At 37.5% G+C, this 24,019-nt stretch overlaps 1 protein-coding gene across 4 annotated transcripts in view; it reads right to left on the reverse strand.

Moving 5' to 3' along the window:
* The window catches only part of LOC120421104 (protein quick-to-court), a 70,350-nt gene that overhangs the window by 17,466 nt on the left and 28,865 nt on the right, over positions 1 to 24,019 (reverse strand). For 3 of the 4 annotated variants that reach the window (XM_052707745.1, XM_052707744.1, XM_039584253.2), the window contains exon 2: positions 16,899 to 17,565. In XM_052707745.1, the coding sequence (XP_052563705.1) occupies positions 16,899 to 17,432 (534 nt within the window). In that variant the 5' untranslated portion in view covers positions 17,433 to 17,565. Of the gene's footprint in view, positions 1 to 16,898; positions 17,566 to 24,019 lie in introns of those variants that run through there. The other variant, XM_039584255.2, reaches the window with a different exon arrangement.

Below are 24,019 nucleotides of genomic sequence, written 5' to 3' on the forward strand. Positions count from 1 at the left end.
AAATACGAGAGGCGTATCGTTTTTTTACCCATAGTCACCCCCACTGACGATACTCTTAAACAATCCAATCCCCCTTTTAATCCCCCCTTTTATGAATTTAGAAATCATTCACTCGGTGCTGACTAAATCGGTACTGACTGAATCGAACAACTAATCTTGGGCGACAACGATTCGCAAACAGCGATTCAAATACTTCAAAAAAAGCTTGGCCTGCTCCGTTCGTCAGCGACAGTCACACACGAATTATGTTCAGAAAAGAGCGAAGCTTACAAAATACCAGGGTGGCACTCGTTTGACCTGCACTACCACAACTGAAAGTCAAATTGATTTTTACATGGCTTTAGTTGCTGTTAAAAATATTACAATTGTTATTGTAAATTAAATATTTCTAAAATGTTTTTATTTTCATTAGTTTGAAACAATCGAATAAATGATTAAAATACAGCCGAACACAGACTATTTTGAATCAGCGCAATCGTTCTGTCTGAGCCAACCGTATGTCAACCGATCAGAGTATGAGAGAGAGTGAGCAGAAGAGAGAGAGAGAGAGATTGATGTGGTAGTGACAAACGGTAGGAATTCATCAGAGCAGATTTGCGTCGCGTTCGATTTGTACTCACGAGTAGGAAGGATTGTGAGCAATCAGAACTCTTGTTTTAATGGTATAAAATTCGAAAAAATATGTAAAAAAATATTTGCCTCATCAATTCTCAATTTAAAATTTTAAATTTTAATAGAGGCAACAAGCCTATTCTCGTCCATCAACCAAATTCTGATCATAAGCTTAATTTTTAAGGAAATGAAAAATGAATCGCCAGATGCTTTATGAATTCGTACAGTTCAGCTACTGTTAAAAATGGCAAAATATCAGTTATTTACGGAAATGTGTTTTTTTCCCTAAAGATATATGTCTCTTTTCGTTCTGTGGTTATAGTTCACTATCGACCCAAAAAAACAAAAATTCAATGAGAGATGCATTTTTAAGAATATTTTTTGTTTTGTATCCTGATCTGTTATGAAATTTTTCCTTTTTTTTCTCTAACAAAACAAACAAAAATGTTCACAAAAAGCTATTTTTTTTTGTGGGCTTTGGTAGTTTGCATGGATAACAGCTATTTTCTGATTATATTTATTCAGCAATTCCAATTGAAAAGAGCCTAAAAAAGTTCTCCGATCGGGCTCAAAAATTTTCTGGAGGATCCTTGACCAAAATAATTAGACCCTTTTTTTTGTTTGGTCATTAGGTCACCCATCGTGCTAGGGTGGTTCAAAATAATGGCAATTTTTGTAATTTTTTGCAAAAACCACTCTTTGAAGAAATCATATCTCCGCGTCATTTCATCCGATTTTAGCTGTCTTAGACGCAAAAGAAAGGTGATTAGTTTGGATATTTGCGAAAAATAGTAAGAAGATTCAAAAATCTAGCTCAACATTTGAAAAAATCGTATGAAAACATTAAATGGCGTTTTGACCGTGTCTTGACCAAAGAGCCTATGTCTGAAAATATTTTTATCGGATTATGATTTTTTGAAAATAAAAACTGAGTTTCTCGACGCGGCACGCGCAAAATCAGAAAAATACCGAAATCGGCAAAAAATCAACTTTTTTCACTAAAACTGCGATAACTTCAAAATTTCAGCGATGACCTATACATGTTAGGGTACCAAAAGTTGCGAATTTTAATTACAAATGTGTTGCCATTTTTCGAACCACTCTAGCACGATGTAGGTCACCCTAATGGCCAAACAAAAAAAAAACGGGTCTAATTATTTTGGAACCCCCAGAAAAATTTTGAGCCCGATCGGAGAACTTTTTTAGGTTTAGGCTCTTTTCAAATGGAATTGCTGTATTATTCCCATACACCCAATTTTAGGAGGTTGTTTTGAGGCCTTATTGTGACCAGAAAATGGCTGTAAGTAACTGTAACTGCAAGTGACTGTGAAAATTTTGAGCGCAATCGGTTAAGGTTTGAGGGTCGCTATAAAGCAGGTGAAAAAATCTACTAATTTAAAAATGTCTTCTTTAAACAGCTAATAACTCGTCAAAGTTAACTCGGATAGTTTTTGCGGTCTTCGACAAAGTTGTTTGTGATAAAATTTTACTCAAGAATCTCACACTTGGCAATGATCCGACACGACGATTTTGGTGGAATTTTGAAACTTTTGCTTTTCCAAGCATGCATTTTTGCAGTTTTTCCCATACAAACTTCAACGATAAAAAACGACCCGTATACTTTAACCGATTCGGCTCAAAATTTGCACAGATATTTATTTTTATCTAAAGAATCGAGCCAGGTATGTATTTCTTAAGATTTTTTAAAACTTTATTTTTTTTTCTTATCCCCCTAATATCGAGCCACCCTAGTGTTTATATCCCCTTCGTTTGATGTCAAAATAAGTATGCAGTAATTTTTGAGGCGATTGAAAAGCTAATTGTTTAAAAACACTCAAAATATCGAAAACTGACTAGAAAATTATAAAAAAACAGCAAATAGGCAAAACATAATGCTTGGAAATTGAAGAATAGGCCTGAATGAACCAATAAATCGAAAACTCAATAAGAAAAAACATATGAAAATATGTCTGAAAATATTTTTATCGGATTATGATTTTTTGAAAATAAAAACTGAGTTTCTCGACGCGGCACGCGCAAAATCAGAAAAATACCGAAATCGGCAAAAAATCAACTTTTTTCACTAAAACTGCGATAACTTCAAAATTTCAGCGATGACCTATACATGTTAGGGTACCAAAAGTTGCGAATTTTAATTACAAATGTGTTGCCATTTTTCGAACCACTCTAGCACGATGTAGGTCACCCTAATGGCCAAACAAAAAAAAAACGGGTCTAATTATTTTGGAACCCCCAGAAAAATTTTGAGCCCGATCGGAGAACTTTTTTAGGTTTAGGCTCTTTTCAAATGGAATTGCTGTATTATTCCCATACACCCAATTTTAGGAGGTTGTTTTGAGGCCTTATTGTGACCAGAAAATGGCTGTAAGTAACTGTAACTGCAAGTGACTGTGAAAATTTTGAGCGCAATCGGTTAAGGTTTGAGGGTCGCTATAAAGCAGGTGAAAAAATCTACTAATTTAAAAATGTCTTCTTTAAACAGCTAATAACTCGTCAAAGTTAACTCGGATAGTTTTTGCGGTCTTCGACAAAGTTGTTTGTGATAAAATTTTACTCAAGAATCTCACACTTGGCAATGATCCGACACGACGATTTTGGTGGAATTTTGAAACTTTTGCTTTTCCAAGCATGCATTTTTGCAGTTTTTCCCATACAAACTTCAACGATAAAAAACGACCCGTATACTTTAACCGATTCGGCTCAAAATTTGCACAGATATTTATTTTTATCTAAAGAATCGAGCCAGGTATGTATTTCTTAAGATTTTTTAAAACTTTATTTTTTTTTCTTATCCCCCTAATATCGAGCCACCCTAGTGTTTATATCCCCTTCGTTTGATGTCAAAATAAGTATGCAGTAATTTTTGAGGCGATTGAAAAGCTAATTGTTTAAAAACACTCAAAATATCGAAAACTGACTAGAAAATTATAAAAAAACAGCAAATAGGCAAAACATAATGCTTGGAAATTGAAGAATAGGCCTGAATGAACCAATAAATCGAAAACTCAATAAGAAAAAACATATGAAAATATTGAAAATTAATGCAACTATTTCCAAATAGTTAAATTAATTCGTTGAACAAAACTCCTGAAAACAAAAACAAAAAGATCGTAAAAAAATGTCAGAGATTTTGGAACATTTCAAATAAGCATTTCCGATGTACAACTTTCCCGAGGAGTTATTCCAGAAGTATGCATCTTTCTCCCTTGTACTAAACTTGCAAGGATTTCTATCTAGTTAGTGCAAGAGAACATAAAAGTTTCGATGTGATAGAGTAACATAATTTTGATAGGATTTATAATCTTTTGTCGGTGTTTTTTTGAAAAAGTCAGAATTTGAATTTATTAACTCAAAAAATTGAAGTTTTTTCAAGACTCAAGCTATTTCTTAGATATTTTTAAATGTTGAAAATATTGTTTCTGATCGGACACAAATCACCTCCGTGTACGCACGAGAGCAAGCAGCAGTCAAGTGCTCTGTGCTCTATCGTTTTTTCGAAATTTTTCGCCGTAGTTTACCGTGATTAGCCGCGAGTTTGCTCCTGCAGCATGCCAAAGGCCGGCCGTGGCCGTGGCAGTTCGAGTGCGGCCTCGAAAAACCCGCGAAGTTCGTCTACCGGCCGTGTGCAAAAAGGTAAACAAACCAACGCCGTGTCGGCCGCCATCGCGCAGGGGAGCGTAAGCGCAGAAGGCATCGACAAAAAGTTACTACACCCCGGATATGTTCCAAGATCACCAGTGCGAACCCGTTCAGGTACTTCCGGTGCCACAACCAGTGGCACATCAACATCCGCCAACATCCCCATCAGGAACGAGTTCCAGATGCTGAGCGACGACGAAGAAAACAACAACACCGACGGTAGCAGCACTACCGACGACGACGACGACGATGATGGTCGTGCACGGAAAAAAGTGCCGACGTCAAAAAAGAACAATTCTCCAACGGAACGAAGACCACCTCCAATTTTTGTTTTGGACACGTTGGCGGACGATGTTGACGAGTTGCTGGAAGGCCTCGGATATTGTCTGAAAATCGGTAAGTCGGCAGTGCAAGTGATCACACTGAACAGAAAAGATTTTGACCTGGTGCTTGAAGAACTGAAGCGTAGCAACTTCAACTTCTACACATACGACCCAGAGAAGCCCCCTGTTAAGGTCGTCTTGCAGGGTTACCAAGACCGTCCGATCGCCGACCTGAAGCGACACCTCTCGAACGCCGGAATAAAGCCACGGGAGATAAAAGTGCTCTCGCGAAAGACAACAGTCACAGGTACACACACCCTGTACCTGTTGTACTTCGACCGCGGCACCGTCAAGATCCAAGATCTGCGGCGGACTAAAACGTTGGACGGTTTTTGGGTAAACTGGCGGTTTTACACCAAGAACCCGACGGACGTAGCGCAATGCCACCGTTGCCAGAAATTCGGCCACGGCTCGCGGAACTGCAACCTCCGGCCCCGCTGCGTGAAGTGCGGTGAGTCACACCTCTCGGAGGCGTGCGCACTGCCACGAAAGGCGGACTTGGAGGAAAACGCAGAACAAACTAAGCCGCGCGTAAAGTGCGCGAACTGTGACGGTAACCATACCGGTAACTACCGCGGATGCGTCGCGCGCAAGGCTTACCTCGAGGAGCAGGAAAAGAGGAAGAAGAAAGCAGCAGCGTCCCAACCTCCTCAGCGAAGTACGAGCGCAGCCGTTCCTGCAGCTGGGCAGCGTACGGTTCCAGCGGACAACCCAGCGATCCCTCCTGGATGGGGGCGTTCGTTTGCCAGCGTGGTCGCTACCGGTAGCGGCGATGCGGCCCAGCAAGGAGTCACCGGGGAAGATCTCTTTACCCTGCCGGAGTTCTTTGCTCTCGCGGGAGAGATGATGACGCGGTTTCGGAGCTGCCGTAACAAGGCGGAGCAATTTCTGGCCCTCGGGGAGCTGATGATCAAGCACATCTATAATTGATATTATTTTTGTCTGTGATCTAGTTTTAAGCTTTCTCTCTATCTATTCTTTTCCCATTGCACTTTCTGTAAGTTTTTTGAAAACTTTTTCTTACTCTTGTCTATTCCATAGTTATAAGTAATAATTTTTCGATTGAATTACGATGTAAATCACAGCTGAAAGGAACACCAAAACTCTGTTGTGTACCTAAATGAACTCATTGTAAATTGATTATTCACAAATAAAACCGAATTGAATTGAATTGATCGGACACAAATATTTGTATGAAAGAGTTCATAAATGAAAAAAATGTTACTCATAAAATTCTCCATTGCAGAAAAAAGTAGATATCATGTTCATCCCTATGCCTTGTAGCTTCAAGCTTTTACGGTCGGTCCCCTCAGAAATACTATGGTATACCAAAACCCATCACCAAGTAGCTTACTATATGTGCAGTTTATATGAATCGTTTGCCGCCAATATGGCGTTGAAAACAATTCAAAACCATTTCGGCGAGGTGATGGCTTCCTTTCGAACGGCGGAAAAAATCGAAAACCCAAACAAAAGTAAAATCACTGCTGCTGCTTGTGGTGCTGCTCAATGAGCTTAAATCATCCATTTCGTGAAAAGCTCGCCACCAGAACCAAAGTGGGAAATTTCCCTCTAATTGTGCTGTTTTTCTCCTCACTTAAACTTCCACCGTGCACAGCTGTAACAAAAGGTTGAAAAACTGAATGAGTTTTCTGTGTTTACTAGCTTTCTCCTGTTGATTAATTTTAAACGATTTTTTTTCCAAAGTGACAACAATTATTTTACTATATTTTTTTAACAGTGTAGTAGCCTCTCGTAGAAGTGAACGTAGAAATACCAAGAGCGCGCAGTACCGAAAATTACACGTGTTTGAAATACCTGCATACACAAGTAGATCAGTCGGGCTGCTGGCGTGAAAGCCAAGACACGCGAACCCCCCAGCAGAGTGAAGGGGGTTCATGTACTGGATGTAAGTACCAGGGGTTTGTTTGGAGATGTTCATAAAATCATGAAAAAATATTCAACTCAGGAAATGTGTAAATATACCTGGTTTTCTACTTTTGAGTTGAATTACAAAAACAAAAATGAGTTAAACAAAATTAATAATATTTTTTTAAATATAAGCCTGGTTCTGCCAAATCTGAGCAACACAACAAAAGCAGAAAAACACAACAATCGAAACGAACATAAATAATGCCGAGAGTTGTATTGTTTTTGTTCGAATTGCAGCATCTACTCAGACGACGATGTGCAAGAAAGGTGGAGGAAGGTGAAAATTGGGTCGATTTTTCCGCACCGTGCCAAACAGTTTCCATAGTTTGGTCCAAAACAAACCACCACGACGGCGTTGAGATAGATGTTTGCGCAATCGGCTGTGCAGCGCCAAGATAGTGTATAGAATCGATTTTTTGTTTGTTTCATTTTAGCATAAAGTGTTAACCCTCTAGTGACCAGTTGATTATTTTTATCTTTCTGCTAAAAAAATAAATTCAAATTAAGAGTCTAATTCATCTCCAAGTTTTAGATTTGTATGTGAAATTGAAAGAAATTAGTAGTTTTTTATCTCTTAAAAAAATCAGTATCCGGATTAAAACTTCCAATTGTCAAAGTTTTTTGTTTATCATCAGATTGCATTTACATTTTTATTTAAAAACCAAATCCCATAAGTCCCATTTTTCAGTGTTATCAAATCACAGTTCTTGGCATGCAACTTTCGAAAGGACAGCTAGTCGTCTCCAGTCTGCACCGTTGGAATGTATCCAACGACGCCGAGTGAAAGTAATATACAAGAATTTAAATAAAAACATCATTTACATTTCAATTGTGAGACAGTGCGGTACGCCATAGCTTAGACGGGTTAGCTGTTTTAGCCAAATATCGATCGGTTGGCGGCCATAAAACGACACACCGGAAACAGCTCTATTTCCGGAAACCTCAAAGCTATAAATACAATTTCCAGCACCCAGAGGTTTTCCAGCGCAATTTGCCCGCAGAGAAGAGAACGCACATTTCCATTGCTGATTAATCTTGAGAAACCAACCCCAGTTAGTGTCGTGAACTGAAGCATTCGGTTAATTATTTGTAAATTGATTTTTTTCTCCTTTTCCCCACTTTCCGGACCATTAAAAGCGGCAGCTTGTCATAAGACATTTGGAGTGACTTCCAGCAGATCCCACCGACTGGGGGAGGAGATAATCACCTCGAACTTATTTCTTAAAGCTGACTCCTCATCCCCAGGAAGCGCTAATAACTCAGACCAAAAGACTAACGAGCCGGGAAAAAATCGCATAATTTTAAGACATTTTCCCACATCAATTGTGCGCGGTTGCTTTATTTTCGCGGACGTAAAAGTCCGCTAATGAATTGAAAAAAAATAAGACATTTTATTTTGACCTTTTCCGAGAGCGACTTTTCCACTTTAGTGAAAATCACCTCCCAAAAATAAAAAATCTTCATTGCGTAACTCAAGGTGCTGCAATTGAACAAACAGAAGAAGTAAAGCAAAAATCGCGTGAGTTTTGCACGTCACACGGCGGGGTTATTGAGTTTTGTGCAAGTTTTATGTGCATATAAAATGTAGAAATAAATTACCCGGCTATCATTAGGTTTGTATTTCGGTTTCAAGGTTGCCGATGGGCTTGCAGCCGATCGGAGCTGCATCAAAATGATATACTATGTGCTGTTTACAATCGAATAGGTTTCTGGGTTCACAATGCAAGCGCATCTTTTCGGGTATCCATCAAGTTGAATTTGCAATAATTCTTTACAAAACTCTTTTTAAACCATTTGAAAAATTTAAACTTAGTTAGTCATAGTCGTCGGATTTTCAACACTAAAGCAGGGTTCAAATTAAAAGTGCTCCGATTTATATCAATTTTGGCATGGGAGTTCCTTGACCAAAATAACTAGACCCATAATTTTTGTTTGACGATTAGGGTGCAAACAAAAACATTTTTCCCAAGAATCTGTATCTATGAAATGGCTGAAACAATTTTAGCTCATCGCGTTGCAAAAGAAAAGTTATTAGTCGGACTTTAAATGAAAAAAGGCTAAGCATTCGAGAATTGTAGCTGTAGATCCAATGAAAATTTTGTTTGGGGATTTGAAGGTCTCGATATTTCCATAAAATCAAAACAGACAAAAAATGAAATATACTGAATGAATAAGTTAGAAGCTCATTTAATTTCCTTTTTTTGTATTTAACAGAAATTATCTTGCTTCTAAATATCCTTGTAAATATTTATTTCATTCAAAACATTCATTAACATTCCAACGCCCAAGGCTCCAAAAAAGTTGGAACGGTAACTTCAACTCGCTGGTTCTCGGGTATAACTCAACCAATCAAGATGATTCTTCCTTCCAGTGATTTGTTAGGATGTCTAGATGATTCTAGAACTTTGCAGAACTTAATTTGATCAAATCTGTAATTTATGCGATCAAAAACATCGTTCCAACTTTTTTTTTCGCGTGTAAAAAAAAAAATCGCCAAAAATTCCACGGAGGCAGTCATTTTTATAAAAGGTGGAACGATGTTTTCGATCGCAGAAATTACAGATTTGTTTAAATCAAGTTCTGCAAAATTTTAGAATCATCTAGACATTCTTACAAAACACTGGAAACAAGAATCGTTCCGATGGGTTGAGTAATGCCCGAGAACAAGTGAGTTGAAGTTACCGTTCCACCTTTTTTGGGAGGCTTGGGCGTCCGTGTAAGTTGGACATGCGTTGGGCGTTCCAGTGTTAAACCCCAAATAATGGCAATATTTAAAAATTTGGATGGTGTCCAAACAAAGTAATTTTGTATTATTTATTTCTTCATGAAATTACTTTGAAAATATTCGAAAAAAATGTATTTTTGGAAGGGATTTTCTGATCGATTTCGTGTCTTCAGTCAAGTTGTACACAGAATAAAAGATGGTAATATTCATCCGGGAATGGTTACAATTTTTTGTAAAAAAAAGTGTAATATTACACCAGAAACTGGTGAATTTTCATCAGGGTAATTTACATTTTTTAAAGGTGAAATTACCGTCATCAGGGATGACATTGGGTCTGGGGGTGCGATTGGGTCATACAAAAATGCAGAAATTTGTATGACCCAATCTCACCCCCAGACCCAATGCCATCCCTGATGACGGTAATTTTACCTGACGGTACTTAAAAAAGAAATAATATTCAACCAACCAAATTTCTTCAAAAAATCAAACTTTTTTCTCTAATATTATGAACTGTTTATTCTAATTTCGGTTGCTGCATTACTGTCTTGCAAATATTGAAAAAAAAAATGAATAATTATAATCATGAAATAATTGCTTAACCTTCAATCAACGATATCATAGACTTTATTAACTATTATTGAACTTAAACTAAACATGTAGGGATTGGCATTTGAAAATTGTTTGTTGTTTTGGTGACACCTTAAAATTTCAATTTATATTATTGAGTTTTATATTTATCTTTATATTCATAATTGTTTTTATCTCCTGGATGAAAAAGCCAATCTACATTGTTCCTTAGACGTATTTGTAGAAAATTTTCTCACCAGTGTAAAAAAAACTTTTTTTTAGAAATGGGCATTAATATTTTTTAGTTTCAAACTGATAACCTTCTAAAATATTTTTATATTCAATTTTCAAATAAAAAAAATTACAAAGAGATGTGTTGCTTGTAAACACATAAATAAAAACTCAGTATGGCCCATAAAAAATGCGATATGTGCATTTTTTCACAGAAAAATTGTTCAATTCTAAAATGTATTTAACAAACTGATTTTGTTATGTATCATGGTTTACCTTAATTTCATACCTTATATCTTAAAAACGGAACAGTTTAAAATATCCAACCCTGTGCCAAAACCATCGTCAGAAGTCCCTCTTAAATACGCCCAATCGAAAAAGTTCATAAATTTTAATAGAATTATGCATTTTAGAGACAAGTGCAATTTGGGTTATTATCTTGAGTGATTCGGTCTAAATAAATTAATTACTTAAAACCTATGGCGATGGCTCTAACCCAGTCAAATCGATCCGAATTCTGAAACGGAATCTAATTAGAATCGTACACAAAATCCGTTTCAAACGCAACAACCAGTTTGAACACGGAACCGGTTATTGCGTTTGAAACGGAATTTGTATACGATTGTAATTAGATTCCGTTTCAGAATTCGGATTGAGTTAACTGGGAAAGAGTGCCCAACGGCTCTATATGTTCTGTTAAAAGCCATATCAGGGCATCTGTTAAAGTCAATTGCCATCATTTGTTGCATTTTTTTTTTCCTTGAATCATTTTTGACTCAAAAAATTCCTAAAATTTAAGTATTTTCAAAATCGGGTTATTTTTTAAAACTTCTTTGTTTTAGTAGAAGCAGTTGGAGGATTTTTTTTTAATTCATACAAAAATTCACAAGTGGCTCTTCAGCGCGACCAACAAAGAAAAGTCATTTTTCCTTTATTTGGCCTGGGCTGGGAGCAAATTTGAGAATTTTAAATTTAAATGTGCTGTCACATTTTTCAAAGTTAAGGAAAAGGTTTTCAATGCTTTATTTGTTTGTTTGGATCCTATTTAACAAGTACACATGCTACATACATCGTTAATAGTCAAAATAGGCCCGATTACCACCTAATAGCAATGTCGCATTTTTTATGGGCCATACTGTACCTACAAAATTGTCGAGGATATGTACCAAGATTTTAAAACACAGCAAAAAGGTAGTAACTAAACTACGGGTAAAATAAATTTAGATATGTATTACAAAATGTTTTGCAATATTGCACTTCAAATTCGAAGAGTCATTTCTTAACACGAATTTTAGAAAAAAGTGATCAATTCATAAAAGGTAAAAAGAAAAAAAAAGTGGATCTGCAGAAATATATAATGAAATATAAAATTTGGTATGTGCAAAATAATGTGACATACAAATATAAGTGATAAAACGGAATCGACGTAATACCTCATATTGTGGCCCTCTTTAAACCTTGCGTTTTCGTCAATGGATCCACAGTAGTATGTCCCAAAAAAAGGCGACGTGGCATTCAACGAAATTTTTTAACACTTGTAGCCCCAATGGGGTAAAAAAAGTTGGAAATGCATTTTCACCGGCTCATACAACCCTTGGAAAAAAAAGTTGGAAATGCAATTTTTATTATAACTTAAGGTAGACACATCTGTTTTGGATCTACCTTGTTGGATGTGATTCTTGACATTCTTCCGGATCGAATGCAACAAGAATCATCCAATCGGTTGAGTTTTCGCCAAGATACAGCCGGTTGAAGTTGCATTTCCAACTTTTTTGACCCTCTTGGTGCTTCGCGTAAGTTTTGACCCCGTTGGTGCTTCAAGTGTTAAAAATCGTTTAGAACTCGCGATTTGCGATATACTGAAAAATGGTCTGTTTTCGTAAAAATATCATATTTTGTTCTAAAACCTTTAAAAATACGTTCAAATTGTCCCGTAATTCACTCTTAATCATAGTTAGGAGTCCTACCAAAAATTGTCTGTATTCACATTGCTCCAGGAAGTCGTTAGTTTTCATAGGCAGCATGTTAAAGTTGGTAAAATGAAATTTTTGCCTGAAATTTTAACGAACAAAATCTTTTTTTTTCAAGGTTTTGATGAAAATTGCTTTTTAAGGGTGCACAGCAACGAAGGAAGTTGTTGTCTTCTAATTCCAAAATTGTCAAACTTACGGACCTAATCCTGCAACAACGGGTTTGTTAAATTAGTCAAACTTTGTTGTAAATTACTTTGTGGACAGTACTTTAATGAATGAATAAACAAATATTTCATTAGTACCCGTAACTTTTAAGATACTAAAATGTCTGCAACAAAAATCTGGGTGCAAAAGGTCTGGTTGATGTGCTCCGTTAATGAAACAATATTACTTACATTAAAACATATGTTTATTTTTTAAAATCTTGAAAGATGGTTAATTTAAACTGCATTTTTTTGTAATTTAAAATGCATTTCTCCGTATTGGCGCTTACGTCACATTGTCTTATAAATGAAGCCGGGAAAGGTCTCCCCCACCTGGATTGACAACAACTAAGGCCGGAACCGACGTTTTAATTCCCCAGCAGATGGGAATCGAATCCATGATCATCCGCTTACAAAGCGGACAGCGTAACCATTCGACCAAGCCTGTTGCCATAAATCATAAAGAAATGTCAAAAAGATTTGGTCATATAAAAATGCCGAAATTAATATGGCCCAATTTCACCCCCAGACACAATGTCACCACTGAATGACGGTAGGAATACACCAGGGACACAAGGGGCACACAAAAGGAATACACTAGGGACATGACTGCGAGCCGTGAGGTTTGTAGGATCCCAAAAGACTTTAACTTCACTTTGCATTGAAGTGAAGTCTGACCAAAGTCTGGCTTAAAATTTGCTCAATTTGTATTTTTTTAAAATATTTCTGTTTTGACCATATTCCAACCAAAATCCATTTTTTTTCTAAATAAAATTGCTGAATAACTTGAATTTTCCTAAATGCTAAACTACAGAATCCACTTTTACACTGCACTTGCACTCCCACTTGAAAGCACGACTAGCAACCCTCTTCACAGCTGAGTGCATGCATAGAGTTAGGGGGTGGTTGATTGTATCTCTGTGTGCGAGAGGGACATTTTCAAATGACCCCTCTCACACGTACCCAGCAACACCGCACAATATAGGTCAACCCCCTTTTCTACTACGTCACCACTGATTTTACGCTCTACGTCACCAACACTACTCGACAAAACAAAACTTGTGTCAAGGGATTGACGATATCTCATCGGTTCCTCAGAGAAAAGGCATCCCCGAATCCGATGCAATCGACAGAATTTGATTTTATGTCCACGCGGACTGACGAGAAGCTGGTAAATTTTTTAACATAAAAAAATCGAACAATTTAAAAAAAACTTGCGTCTCCTCTCAACTATATGAGCCATCTACAAAAATATGGAGGCGCCTGGTGCATAGCCATTTCCTTTAAGCACAACGGAAACAACCAATACAAATGTATAAAAAAGTTGTCAAGTTCGGGGGGTCCACAGCTAGCATTTTTTGTACGATTATAAAAATAAATATTAAAAGTTGAAAATCAAAAAATTTAAAAAAACATTTTTTTTTAAATATATTTATTTACTAAAATTTTATGTTTCTCAAAGGTCTATGGGTACTTCGGGATGTCCATGGTAATCCAAGGACTCCCTAGAGTTAAGATCTACGAGTCTACCGCCGTAACAAGCAAGAGGTCGTCGGATTTTGACCCCGGATTATGTGCGTATATCATCAGTGGATATGGTAGACTACTATATGAATGTAATGGGATGTCCATGGTAATCCAAGGACTCCCTAGAGTTAAGATCTACGAGTCTACCGCCGTAACAAGCAAGAGGTCGTCGGATTTTGACCCCGGATTATGTGCGTATATCATCAGTGGATATGGTAGACTACTATATGAATGTAATGGGATGTCCATGGTCATCCAAGGACTCCCTGGAGTTAAGATCTATGAGTCTACCGCCGTAACAAGCAAGAAGTCGTCGGATTTTGACCCCGGATTATGTGCGTATAGCATCAGTGGATATGGTAGACTACTATATAAATGTAATGGGATGTACATGGTCATCCAAGGACTCCCTAGAGTTAAGATCTACGAGTCTACCGCCGTAACAAGCAAGAGGTCGTCGGATTTTGACCCCGGATCATGTGAGTATAGCATCAATGGATATGGTAGACTACTATATGAATGTAATGGGATGTCCATGGTCATCCAAGGACTCCCTGGAGTTAAGATCTACGAGTCTACCGCCGTAACAAGCAAGAGGTCGTCGGATTATGACCCCGGATCATGTGAGTATAGCATCAGTGGATATGGTAGACTACTATATGAATGTAATGGGATGTCCATGGTCATCCAAGGACTCCCTGGAGTTAAGATCTACGATTCTACCGCCGTAACAAACAAGAGGTCATCGGCTTTTGACCCCGGATCATGTGTGTATAGCATCAGTGGATATGGTAGACTACTATATAAATGTGTTGGGCTCCCTGGAGTTAAGATCTACGAGTCTACCGCCGTAACAAAAAAGAGGTCGCCGTTTGGCTATAGTGGTAAGCAAGGACTTTTGTTCATCGTTCAAACTTAAATATTTCGATAACTTTACATCGATTGTAGATCTTAATCCAGGGAGTCCTTGGATGACCATGTACATCCCATTACATTCATATAGTAGTCTACCATATCCACTGATGCTATACTCACATGATCCGGGGTCAAAATCCGACGAACTCTTGCTTGTTACGGCAGTAGACTCGTAGATCTTAATTCCAGGGAGTCCTTGGATGACCATGTACATCCCATTACATTCATATAGTAGTCTACCATATCCACTGATGCTATACGCACATGATCCGGGGTCAAAATCCGACGACCTCTTGCTTGTTACGGCGGTAGACTCATAGATCTTAACTCCAGGGAGTCCTTGGATGACCATGGACATCCCATTACATTCATATAGTAGTCTACCATATCCACTGATGCTATACGCACATGATCCGGGGTCAAAATCCGACGACCTCTTGCTTGTTACGGCGGTAGACTCGTAGATCTTAATTCCAGGGAGTCTTTGGATGACCATGTACATCCCATTACATTCATATAGTAGTCTACCATATCCACTGATGCTATACGCACATGATCCGGGGTCAAAATCCGACGACCTCTTGCTTGTTACGGCGGTAGACTCATAGATCTTAACTCCAGGGAGTCCTTGGATGACCATGGACATCCCATTACATTCATATAGTAGTCTACCATATCCACTGATGCTATACGCACATGATCCGGGGTCAAAATCCGACGACCTCTTGCTTGTTACGGCGGTAGACTCATAGATCTTAACTCCAGGGAGTCCTTGGATGACCATGGACATCCCATTACATTCATATAGTAGTCTACCATATCCACTGATGCTATACGCACATGATCCGGGGTCAAAATCCGACGACCTCTTGCTTGTTACGGCGGTAGACTCGTAGATCTTAATTCCAGGGAGTCTTTGGATGACCATGTACATCCCATTACATTCATATAGTAGTCTACCATATCCACTGATGCTATACGCACATGATCCGGGGTCAAAATCCGACGACCTCTTGCTTGTTACGGCGGTAGACTCATAGATCTTAACTCCAGGGAGTCCTTGGATGACCATGGACATCCCATTACATTCATATAGTAGTCTACCATATCCACTGATGCTATACGCACATAATCCGGGGTCAAAATCCGACGACCTCTTACTTGTTACGGCGGTAGACTCGTAGATATTAACTCTAGGGAGTCCTTGGATGACCATGGACATCCCATTACATTCATATAGTAGTCTACCATATCCACTGATGCTATACGCACATAATCCGGGGTCAAAATCCGACGACCTCTTGCTTGTTACGGCGGTAGACTCGTAGATCTTAACTCTAGGGAGTCCTTGGATGACCATGGACATCCCATTACATTCATATAGTAGTCTACCATATCCACTGATGCTATACGCACATAATCCGGGGTCAAAATCCGACGACCTCTTGCTTGTTACGGCGGTAGACTCATAGATCTTAACTCCAGGGAGTCCTTGGATGACCATGGACATCCCATTACATTCATATAGTAGTCTACCATATCCACTGATGATATACGCACATAATCCGGGGTCAAAATCCGACGACCTCTTGCTTGTTACGGCGGTAGACTCGTAGATCTTAACTCTAGGGAGTCCTTGGATTACCATGGATATCCCGAAGTACCCATAGACCTTTGAGAAACATAAAATTTTAGTAAATAAATATATTTAAAAAAAAATGTTTTTCAAATTTTTTGATTTTCAACTTTTAATATTTATTTTTATAATCGTACAAAAAATGCTAGCTGTGGACCCCCCGAACTTGACAACTTTTTTATACATTTGTATTGGTTGTTTCCGTTGTGCTTAAAGGAAATGGCTATGCACCAGGCGCCTCCATATTTTTGTAGATGGCTCATATAGTTGGGAGGAGACGCAAGTTTTTTTTAAATTGTTCGATTTTTTTATGTTAAAAAATTTACCAGCTTCTCGTCAGTCCGCGTGGACATAAAATCAAATTCTGTCGATTGCATCGGATTCGGGGATGCCTTTTCTCTGAGGAACCGATGAGATATCGTCAATCCCTTGACACAAGTTTTGTTTTGTCGAGTAGTGCAATCAATGTGATGTAATTTTCTCCAATGTTGAAGGATCTTTCCCCAAACAAAAAGAAAAGGACATGTCACTCACCATGCCCCGATCATTCTTCTGCAGGCTGTTCTTGCGGGTCGACTGCGAGGACGAGCACAACGATTTCTGGCCACAGCTGCCGTTGTTGTTGTTGCTTCCATGGTGGTGATGCCCGTGATGGCCGTGTCCTACGATGCCATTCGGAAGCAGCGTATCCTTGCCGCCGGCGGTCGTATCCTGCGGTGACTGGCCGGGCGCCGACGTGTCCCGCGCGTGGTGATGATGGTGACTGGCCGGTTTGGCTCCATTGGCGAGGGAATTTTTCACTTTTACGCCGCCGGACGTCGACGGGCTGGACAGATTCGTTGCTGGGTGATGCATTGCTGGGCCACCAACACCACCGTAATCACAGACGCAGCAACCCACGTCCACGTCCCGGTAATGTTGGTAGTCATGGAAGCTCCGGCTGGTGCGCATGCGCAGCGAATAGGACCGCCGGAACGGGGTCGGCGAAAGCACCGGAATTCGGGTGCTTTCGTTTTCGCCCGGATAGCCGCGCCGCTGCTCGAGCGGAGTCGCCGGCTTCGAGGACATCGCGGCGGTCGGCTAGTGACACCTGGTTGTCAGTACCACCGGGCAGCAACACCATGCCGTGCGGGTTGCAGAGATGCCGAGCGAACCGGGCTTTGCTTTTCCTTTTTTAGAGGCTGCTTGGTTAGGGGGGTGTCTGCAATGGAAAGAGAGAGAAAAGAGATTCGTGATGAGTCTTCTGATAACTGGCTTAGACACATGTTGTCTCTGGGAGAGATGGGCTCAAGTGGCTTCGATTTAGATCTATGCTAAGCTAAGTGTGCCAAATAGTGAAATTGCACAGTTTTGCCCATTAGAAGCAGGGTTTATAGAACAGAAAAAATCAGAGTTTTTTAAAAGGGTTAAAAAAAAATTCATTTATTTTTTGCATTTTGGGTGTTCTTGGTACCGCCTTGAGTCAGGGTTTTCAAAAACATCAAAAAAAGCAAAAAAAATAAATTAAATGTTGTTTATTGAACTTTTTTTTTAAAAAGAACTCCAGAAAGATATCTGCTTGACTTTGTATTATTTATATTTCCCAATTGTTTCAGGCCTAACCTGCATTTTCTCGCAATTTGTTTTTTTTGTTTTTTTTTTAAATTTTATCCCACTGTTTTTATTTATGATAATGTTGATTATTATCATTGTTATTATTTTAATAATAATGATGCTGTTATTCAGCTTTTCGCATTTCGCATATTTTAAAGGATTTTTAGTGTTTTAAATAGCCTTTTCATGTTTAAATACATTTAAATATAAAAAAAAAATCATGAAAGGTACCGTAAATTTTGAGTTATTTGCTCAAAATAAAATGAGTGCAAAACTTTGTTATGAAAATTGTTCAAGAGATTACCAAATTATTCAAGAATTAGAATTAAAATCCAACATTCCTGATTTTTTCCAAATCGAATTCCCAACTTGAGTGGCCAGGGCCACCCTGTTTTTTACTTTTTTTATTTTGTGTTATTTTCGGATAATCTAGTCTGGACTGTATTTCGTTAGATATACAGTTTTTTATATGTTTTAAGTATCTAAGTTTTTATCTAACATCATATTTATAGACATATTGTTTAAAGTTGATAGACTTAGATTTTATAATTTTAATTATATTTTTCATATGGTTGCTATTTCATTTTTTTTAATCTATTCGCAGTAATGACGATTTTGTTGAGATGAACAACCCTGTAGTCGTCATCGAGTCGACCTAGTCGGCCGAACCCCCTGTCGACCTCACGCGCAGCTGTCAGAGCTGCAAAACAACAACAACAAGTGTGTTACGTCATCCGTTACAAAAGCACGCGGTTCAATAAAGTTCTCCAGTTTATTTTTCATAAACTACGCGTTTTTCTCCGGAACAAATCCGACCAACCTGCCACTCTGCTCATCAGATTTTCTTTAAAGCATTTAAATATTTGATTTCTTTTGGAAAGTTCTAAATTATTTTCTAATAATCGTAGATTTGACAACTCCTGGCACATTCCATTCATAAATCGCACACAAATGCTCACGGATTCATCAACCATAATTTTTCAAAGCACACCCCGCGGATTTTGCCTGTTTTGCTGTAGTTCAGATTGCAGCAGTGATGCAAGCCCTCATTGTTGCAGTTGGAGTGTGCTCGTTGTGTATATACGTATTTTAAATTAAGCTCATCCGACGATGATCACTGATTAGCTCATGGCTGGTGGTGCCACTGCTGCTCCGCGATTATGTTACGGAGTTTTGATTTTCACTGTACGAAAAGACACATAACATTTCGTTTGAATAATATTTTAAGGTACAAACGCATAGTGCACATTTCAAGATTTAAACACGATAAGAGAAACACGCAATTTAAATGTAAATTTTTATGAGGTCAAAATCTTCCTAACTATTTTCCCCTAATTATAGCAGCCATAACTGTGGTTAGATGGGTGGCCGTTACACTTTATGTGGTGCATTATTTCATCAAAACAGATCCCGTAAAACCTCTGATTTGATTTCCCTGCCCAAAACAAAAGGTCGGAATTATTCATTTCTCTCACCTCGAATCTCCATTTTAAATTAACTACGCCGTTTTACGCCAGCATCACCATCATCAAACCCCCCATCAGACGAGAGCAACAATTGACACCGAAATTGAAGATAAAATAATTCAGAGGGGGCTTTTCCACCCCGGCCAGAGGGGAGTTGTTTTGCACCAAATGCCAAATTGCTGCCCGTTTTTTTCACTCGTCGTAAATATTGCTATTTTAGTGCAAATCTCACATCAACAACTGTGTTGCACAAATGCAAATTTGGCTTTTTTGGCAACATGGGTTGTGTTAGGACCAAATGTACAGTTCAAATTAAAATTTCCTCATCAGGTGAAAACAAGGTGGGCATAGCGCTTAATTATTTCGATGATGGGCCTTCATTACAAACTCATCGCTGAGGATAATTTTGCCTCCAATTTATCACTGCCCAAGGCAAACTCATCAACCTTAGGAAAAGATATGCAATTGAATACGTTGATCTGCCGGGTGGGTACCAATTAAAATGCTACTTTCAACATACACACAAAACCACGTGTGTGGGGTATACAATTCATAGCATTTCACGTGTGCGGGTATTCCAAATGATTGAAAGATTTTCCTTTTCCACCGAGTGCGATTGATTTCGAACGTTGACGTTGCTGAAGAGAGCGAGATGAAAGTTAATATCCCCCCTTTGAAGGAGGAAGTTGTTGCTGCAGAGAGTCTTGTAACGTTTAAAAGGGTAATTCAATATGATGTGTGTGGTTGAAATCGAGAGCTAACCGATTAGTGTCGTTTTCCATTTGGTTTACTGTACAGAGATGATTTGGTAATTGTTTTTAATTCAAATATTTATTCTTTGGATTTTAAGATATTGCATGGAGAAAAAAGAGTTTCCAAAATCATGAATAAGCGTTCATGAAAATGGAAACCATGGAACGTTTTTGGAAATCTTACCATGGGATTTAAACACTTTGTTCGTGGTTCTCATTTTCATGAACGCTTGTTCACGATTTTGGGAACTCTTTTTTCTCCGTGTTGTATGTTCTTCGTTGATTTGACTCAAATCCCAGTAACAATTTTAATATTTTCTCTTTAACAAAAATAAAATTGTCAATCATTATTCAATCCGAAAGTTTGTAATTTCGTGACTTCGTGAAAAAATCAAAACGAAAGGTTTTGAATTCACAAACTTCGTAAATCTGTAAAAATAATTAACATTTTGAAATTTTTCGATTTGTCTTTTCGAAAATTACGTTGGTATTAAGAAAACAATCACTGATTTTTGTCCTGTTTTCCTTTATACTTTCAAAAAAAAGTTACGAAAAAATATTCTAAATTCAAAAAGAACTTCAAATTGCGGAAATGATGGCCTATCGCATCAAATCATGATTGACTTTATGTATTCAAAATTATATTTCATCAGTCATCACGGTATCAAGCTGATTAATGCACTGAGAATTCGGTAATCGATTAACCCTCTACTGCACCTCTTTTGGCAGTCACATAAAACATTTTTTTCCATACAAATTATAGGGAAGATCATACAATTCAATTGACAAGTTTTATAACTTGTATATACACAAGTTTTTAACTTGTATATATAATTAAACCCAACCTAAATCTGAAATCAAATCAGAAAAATAATTAGTTTTGCAAAAACTACCGAATCAAAGAGCTTTAACTCTTTAATCCTAATTAGTTAAACAAACATTTTTTAACCGTGTTTTACTTTGAACAGAATCCGAAAGAATTCATTTCAGGAAAATAAAGGGTTTAGTAATTTGACATGATTTGCGTGAATTTATCATTTTTTTGCAACATAAAAGGTAACCTTATAGTTTTATATAGCATGACATGAAAAAAAATGCAAAAAACTAGTAAAAAGAGGATGTTTGTGATTTAACAAATTGAATGTAAAAAGAAAGATAAAAAACTTTCGCTCTTGAGCTATAATAAACTATGACAAAGCTTAAAAATGGAAAATTAGACCTGGGAATTGGGTCCTTAAATAAAGCTTAAATTGCTAATATTATTGTTCGCAACGATAAAGCTTGCTAAACAAACGCTGCAAGTTTCATCTAATTTGGTTACATCAGTTAAAGGATACAGTAAGTAATTTTAACAAAGATCCGAAAAGCACGTGTCACAAGTGTGTTTTGACCGTGGAAAATGTACTACGTGTGCAAAGAATTCCAATACAATCTAAAATAAGCTAATATCAGTAGTTTAACCAACTGAAACAAAAACAAAAGATGGAATTTTTCCCTTAAAAATATGTGTCAACACAAATTTGTAAAACTAAGATTTTTTTCAACATTTTCCATCAATTAGTATGACGTGTCACGAGATGACACCATCATTTGATAAAATGGTCTATGTCACAAGTGAGCAACTCTCTACGAAATCGGCCGATTTCGACCATTTTTATTTTTTGTATTTTTCGATTTGACTCATACTTTGTGGGGGCCTTCCCTATGACCAAATATATGCTATTTTGTGTCATTGGTTCACCCATACAACTCTTCAAACAGCTGTAACTTTTGAGTGAATTTTCTGATCAATTTGGTGTCTTCGTCAAAGTTGTAGGTATTGTTGAGGACTATTGAGAAAAAAATAGGTACACGGAAAAAAAATTTGAGGATTTTTTTTATCAACTTTTTTTTCACTAAAACTCAATTTCCCAAAATACGTATTTTTTGATTTTCGAGATTTTTTGATATGTTTTAGGGGACAAAAATCCGCAACTTTTGAGCCATAGAGAAACATGGTCAAAAAATCTGCCGCCGAGTTATGAATTTTTGAAAAAATAGTGATTTTTGGAAAAAATCGAAGTTTCATGCAAAAACAAGTTTGACATTATTTTTTAATGCAAAATTGAATTTACAATCGAAAAGTACTTTACATATTTTTTGATAAAGGGCTCCGTTTTCTAGATATAGCCACCGAAAGTTTGATTTTAGCGAAATATTTGCAGTTTTTCAATTTTTAAAAATAGTGACCATGAGTGACCATTTCTAAAAATATATTTTTTGAAAAGTTCAGAAAATTTGCTATAAAATTGTCTAAGAGACATTGAAGATTGGACCTTTGGTTGCTGAGATACAGCGGCTTAAAGAAAAAGAAACACGAAAATTGAAGTTTTCTAAGTCTCACCCAAACAGCCCACCATTTTCTAATGAAGATATCTCAACAACTAATGGTCCGATTTTCAATGTTAATATAGGAAACATTCGTGAAATTCCGATCTTTTCGAAAAAAATATTATGAAAATTTTTAAATCAAGACTAGCATTTTAAATGGGCGTAATATTCAATGTTTGGCCCTTTTAAAATGTTAGTCTTGATTTTAAAATTTTCAAAATATTTTTTTCGAAGAGATCGGAAAATTTCACGATTGTTTCATGTATTAACATTGAAAATCGGACCATTAATTGCTGAGATATCGTCATTAGAAAATGGTGGGCTGTTTGGGTGAGACTTAGAAAACTTCAATTTTCGTGTTTCTTTTTCTTTAAGCCGCTGTATCTCAGCAACCAGAGGTCCAATCTTCAATGTCTCTTAGACAATTTTATAGCAAATTTTCTGAACTTTTCAAAAAATATATTTTGAAAACCGATTGGCAACACTGCCCGGATCTGTTTAGTGTTTTTTTTCGGTCCGTACATTTTTGCGTTTTTGTGTTTGTTTTGACCATCTGTCGGTTCTGATTCGATGTTAACGGCCGAGCTAAGGTGCCAGATTACCGCGTACAATAAAAGTTTAAAAGTTTCTAAGTGATTTTGTGGAAAAAAATCGATTCAGAATTTAAGTTTCAAGCATTGTTTTGATTTTTGCGCTCTGGTTGGCCTGCCGGAAAGTGAGCGCTGCACTCGTTAGCCTGCAGAAAAGTGCAGAGGGCTTACTTCGAGTATACGCCATTCCCGCAGGGATTGTTTTTCTTTAGATTAATAGGAGAGACATTCCAATTTTCGTTAATTGTAAAAATGTGAACTGTAAATTATTTGTAGTAGAAACAGAAGGAAAAGAAAATGTGGAGAAAGTGTTAAGTTTGGTTTTTGCTAGGAAAAAATTGTTTCAAAAAGGGTGCACGACGAACTCTGCCCTTTTAAAAACCATATAATAATAGAATAATCAAGTGATTAAACTGTCCCTGAGGTAAAGCAGTTGGCGGCTCTATCTACTGCTGCTGATTGTTAAAATTTTGTTATGCGGTTTTAGGGAATTATGAAGTTTTCCCGATTTTCAAAAGAAAATAAGTGAATTTTAAAAGAAATATTCAGCTTTGAAGCGTGCCAGGAAAAGTCAGCCAGAGAATAGGAAAAATATGTGTTTGTGTTGGTGAAGCAGTGAATAGGAACGTCAGCTCAACACAATCCGGCGTGTAAGAGGACGATTGTTCTCAACGCGGGGAGTTGCGAAAATGTGATGCACAAGGCTTTCACGCCGCACCGAGCGATTTGTGCTAAAAAGCATAGATTTTTCCGGGTCTTACAGACTTTCGGCCAGGTCAACCTTTGAAGCAGCAGCATGCAGAACCGGGTGAGCAAGTTCCAATAAGAATATTCTTTTGACAGATGTGAATGAGTATGCGAGTGTGAGTGAGAAACTGGGCCGA

This window comes from Culex pipiens, chromosome 2, assembly GCF_016801865.2.
Source record: "Culex pipiens pallens isolate TS chromosome 2, TS_CPP_V2, whole genome shotgun sequence".
Lineage (NCBI taxonomy): Eukaryota > Metazoa > Arthropoda > Insecta > Diptera > Culicidae > Culex > Culex pipiens.